At 37.2% G+C, this 5047-nt stretch overlaps 1 protein-coding gene across 1 annotated transcript; it reads right to left on the minus strand.

Annotated features, from left to right (window-relative positions):
- Positions 1 to 2617: 2617 nt before the first annotated feature.
- On the minus strand, positions 2618 to 3616 carry LOC138438299 (olfactory receptor 9K2-like). Its single transcript, XM_069586471.1, has one exon. It carries the CDS (start codon positions 3557 to 3559, stop codon positions 2618 to 2620), a length of 942 nt encoding a protein of 313 aa, XP_069442572.1. The 5' UTR covers positions 3560 to 3616.
- Positions 3617 to 5047: the final 1431 nt, after the last annotated feature.

A 5047-nucleotide genomic window follows, 5' to 3' on the forward strand; every position in this document is an offset into this window, starting at 1 on the left:
TCCAATGATCTGATTCCAACATTAAACTATAAATTCCCTAAAGAATAAGTTTATTCATACCTAATCCTACTATACGATCAAACGTGTTAGACAGAGATTAAATAAAATTAATGGAATAAATGAAGATACAGAGCCATAGTAAGTAAATTTTGGATCATACTCTATTTTGACAACTGCCTGACTTCTATTCTTTTAATAAATATTCCTTAAATAATTAATGCAGGAAAAATTATGAAGGTTCATTTAAGGAAATGATTACTCAAAAAGATTTGTATATCTCTATCTCCCACTTTTTTTTTATATTAGGATCCATGAGCAAGAAGGTCCTCAGAGCACTCCCCTATGCCTGACACACTCAATATACAATTTCTCAAGTTCATGCATATGATGTTGGTTCCTTCTTGTTATTACTTCCTCTTGATAGAACAGGTACAAAACAGTTGATTCAAGTGAAAATTCAACAATGATTGTAAAAAAATTAGTAAACAGAAACCTGAATTAAATAGAGTTGAAAGCCAAAGTGGGGTGGGAGGGGGGTGCTTTCACACCTACAACAGAGCAGAGCCCTATGAGAAGGACAGTGCTCTTCTTTCCTGTCAAGGACACAGCCAATGAGAAGCCAAGGACTCTTTTCACTACAGCACCTATCAAAACTTAAAAAAAAATACACAACATGAGACTCATTAGTCAAATATTATTTGGAACAAAATTAAGATTATAGTCTGGGAGACAGCACCTCAGGTAGCTCTGCGTAACTGCCCCAAAGATGGTCAGTACATGTATGTGATTTTGTTGAAGGGGGAGTACATGCAATCAAGCACAATTTTTTTGCAGAAGTTTTCTGCTAGTCACAAGGAACATTCGACATCGTGAAGGATTTTAGTGCTTTTCTAGATATTAGGAGATACAAGAATTGGGCTTATCAAATAGGCTCCTGAAAATATCTATCTGAAGACCTATCCTGCCAGTTTTTCCCAGAGCGCAGAATGCCTCATTTCTGTACTCTACCCTAACTCCTTTCAGAGGTTGTTGAAAATCTGCAGCTGTACCAGCATATGATTTAATCCTTATAGAGGTAGATGGCAATTGGTAGTTGACATGGTCAGTCTTTCTTTCCTCATCTTTAAGAGTTTTCCTCCCCATGTCATTCAGGAACTTACATGTGTCTGGCCTAGGTTGCAGACCTTGAATTTCAACTCTGTGCTTCTCTTACATGTTTGCTGGAGAAATATCTGGCAGTCTTTGTTTCAGGTAAACATTTCAGTGGTTCCCTCAGGGACCAGAGAAGACTCCCAACAGCTCTAGGGCAGGTGAACGAACAAGTGTGGTACCCTCATTTGAGCCCATCTTTGCACAGTGTTTTTCTCACCAACCCTGGATGTTGCAGATGTTTTTCTCCTGGAACTGAGTTTGCACCTTATTTGCCTTTGAAGCCCTCCTGGCTTTATTTGAGATCTGTTTAAAGTTTCTGACATTCTGGTTAAGGTGTTGTTCTTTAGGCTAGTACTCATTTGACACTTTGGTGTGATTTGAGATCCGATTGTTCCATGGAAACTGACTAGCCTTCAGCCTGTTCCCTGCAGAACTGAGGCAGCTTCTCCTAAGGTGGCTAGCCTTCAACCTGTTCATTCAGGAACAAGGCTTTTTTTCTGAGATGATGCTGGGATTTTCCAGCTTTGATCTATTCCTTTGGAAAGGCTACAGGAAGATTGCTTTTCTTACCTGGCAAAGACTGAGTAATTAAAAAGCCATAGACTGTTCATTAGAACATTCCCAAATTCCTCTTCCTTCTATAAAACTGTTCTCCTTCCCTTGGCATGCAGAGAATTGCATGTGGCTAGCCATGATTACATACCGCAAATTGCAATTCTCTGCTGATCCCAAATAAACCCATCTTTGCTAGAGAAATAACTGACAGTCTGCTTGTTTCAATACCATTTAACATACCAGAGAAACTAGTGATTAAACTGAGAAATAATATACTTTAAAAATGAGATGGACATTCTTGTCGATGTCCAGTGATTGATTGTATGTAAAATCTGTTGGTCGCTCAGTTGTCTCTGACTCTTTGTAACCCCATCGGCTATAGCCTGCCAGGTTCCTCTGTCCATGGAATTCTCCAGGCAAAAATACTAGAGTGGGTAGCCACTCATTCTCTTGAGATCTTCGCGACCCAGAGATCAAACCTGGATCTCTTGCACTGCAGGCAGATTCTTTATGGTCTGAGTCACCAGGGGCTGTGTGTAAGGGAAGGACCAATTCTAAAGACTAACACCATACAAAATAATTGCTTAACCACTGTAATAATATCTTAAAATAGTGTACAGCAGTTTGCCATAAAAATAGAAATAAATTTTGTGAAATAAAATTTTATTTGAGATTAGTCTGAAGATTCACCATGAAAAATGCTTCTACAGTATCCATATAATCTCCAATATCTAGGACATTTAGGTTTGACAATGCTCACATGAAAATAAAAATTAATATATGGAAAACATATATTACCTTTAAAAAGCTTTTGATAATATTTTTATAATACTCAAGAGAATAATCTCTTTGATGAGCAGAAGAGTACAAAGCAAACAGACACCACTCATTAGTGGAAGAGAAATAATAATCACAGAATAGTACTTTTCTTCTCCAAAAGTTTGTGTAGTGCTTCTTTGACATCTTTGTTTCTCAGAGAGTAAATCAGAGGATTCAACATGGGAGTGAGTAGCGTGTAACACAAGGAGGCCACTTTACTGAGCTCAGGATATGTGTCAGGAGTGAGATACATAAAAAAGACAGCACCATACAGTACACTCAAGACTCCCAGGTGGGAGCTGCAAGTGGAGAAGGCTTTCTGACGTCCCTTGGTGGACGGTATCTTTAGAACTGTGGACACAATATACAAATAAGAAACAATAATAACTATGATGGTAGGGAAGACAATGAGGCCAGAGAAGGTGAAAGAAACCATTTTAAGGGTGAAGAGATCAGAACAAGATAGTCTCTGAAGGGGGCGAATATCACAGTAAAAATGGTCAATGGTCCGAGAAGCACAAAAGGATAAAGTAAATGTCATGATGGTCTGAGGAACTGAGGTGATGCAGCCACAAAAATAGGAACCAGCCACCATCTGAACACAGAGACGTGTTGACATCTGGACAGTGTAGAGGAGAGGATTGCAGATGGCAATGAAGCGGTCATAAGCCATGGCTGCCAGCAGAAATCCCTCAGTCACAATGAAGAGGGCAAAGAGAAAGAACTGAGTCACACAGCCTGCATAGGAGATGGACTTGCTCTCAGACCAGAAATTGATCATAGCCTTGGGTGCAATAACAGAAGAATAAAAGAGATCAACGAAGGAGAGGTTGCCTAAGAAGAAATACATTGGTGTGTTCAGCCGGGGATCAAATATAATAATGACGATCATGCCTATGTTCCCGAGAAGGATCATGGCATAGACAAGGAGAAATAGGAGAAAAATGAGAATATGGAGCTCTGGGCGGACCCTGAAGCCTACAAGAATGAAGTCAGTCACTTCTGAGTGGTTGCATGTTTCCCTGTCACCCATGGCAGAAACCTGCTGAGAGGTACAAGGCAAAATAAACAAATGAACTCTTGGCTGTCATCCTAGCTACAAATAATCTCTTTTAGTATAGGAGTCATAAAGCTATTCTATAATCATTATTTATTTTAACCTTAAAAATTACTAATTCATACAAGTGCTGGAATTAGATCTTTTCCTTATGAAACTTATGCAGTGACTTCAAACACAAATGCCTTTCATGTTTGCAAGTATCACTTCTGTATATATTTCCTACTCATGATTTATGCAATAAATGCAATGTCATGAGACCGATTGTGGGAGCACAAATATTTCAATAAATGACATTTAGGAAGCAATTTGGGTATCTTAGTTTGGTTATGTTAAGGGCTTCAGTAGTCTCGTTTAGTAAAACTTAGCTTGGCAAACTTAGATTACCAGCAGATACAAAGAAAATGACTGAATTAAGACTACTTAAAGGTTGCGATTACTTTTTGTGGGTAATGGAAACTTTGGATTCTGATGTAAGTTATACACTCACAAAGAATAAGTTGTGAACAACCAAACACAAAAATTGTTATCACTTGCATGCTGGAATTTCATGCACGAGTCTCAAATTCTTCAAATTTCAGATAAGCCTCAAATTCTTTTTCATAAATGCAATTTTCTCACATTTCCTCATCTAACAGCTCATAGTGTTTAAGAAAGAGATTTATACTATCTACGTAGAATTACTTTAGAAATGGATACTGAGCAAAAGATACATATGAAGAAATTGTTGACTGCATTCTTATTTATCCTGAATATAAACTTCACAGTCATCATTAGTACATTTACTAGACAGTTCAAATAAGATCACTCCTTCTCCTCAGGCTTTATGTGCATGACTGTGCCTAGACAACAATAATAATGGCAAACATTACGTGGAATCTTTTATAGACCACTTTTCTAAATGCTTTCCTAGTAGCTCATTTTATATATACAACAATAATATGAGGTGAGTATTATTGTATTCTCCAGTTTACAGTAAGGAAAATGAAGTACCAAGAAATAAAATATGTTGAAAGCCACCTTAGTAGGGTCAGAATTGAAATCTGAAGCCCAGAAATCTGGCTCTCAAATCCGTGCTCTTAATCTATAACCTTTTTCATTAATAAAGAAATCTGAGAGAAATATAATATTTTACATGAGAAAAATATGGCTTTCAGTAAAATGGTATGATGTCATTTTGATATATTTTTGTTATTCACCAGCTCCATTAAAATTAAATATGCAGATAATTATATTAAAGGGACAAGATTTTAAATAGATCATTCTTAGGATCTGAGAAAGTATAAACTATTTAGACAGTGAAAGGAAACACAATAATAGTTGTGAAATGTTTTTTGAAAAATAATGTATCTTATTTATATTTCTTTAATCCTGCCTGGGGGCAAGGGACCAGATCATTTTAATTTTTGAGCAAGGTCTAGAAGTTGGTGATGGACCAGAAGGCCTTGGCATGCTGCAGTCCAT

This window comes from Ovis canadensis, chromosome 3 (assembly GCF_042477335.2).
Source record: "Ovis canadensis isolate MfBH-ARS-UI-01 breed Bighorn chromosome 3, ARS-UI_OviCan_v2, whole genome shotgun sequence".
Lineage (NCBI taxonomy): Eukaryota > Metazoa > Chordata > Mammalia > Artiodactyla > Bovidae > Ovis > Ovis canadensis.

Bases quoted from the DNA above. Each gene is read 5' to 3' on its own strand.
- LOC138438299 (XM_069586471.1), bottom strand. From the start codon at position 3,559: ATGGGTGACAGGGAAACATGCAACCACTCAGAAGTGACTGACTTCATT.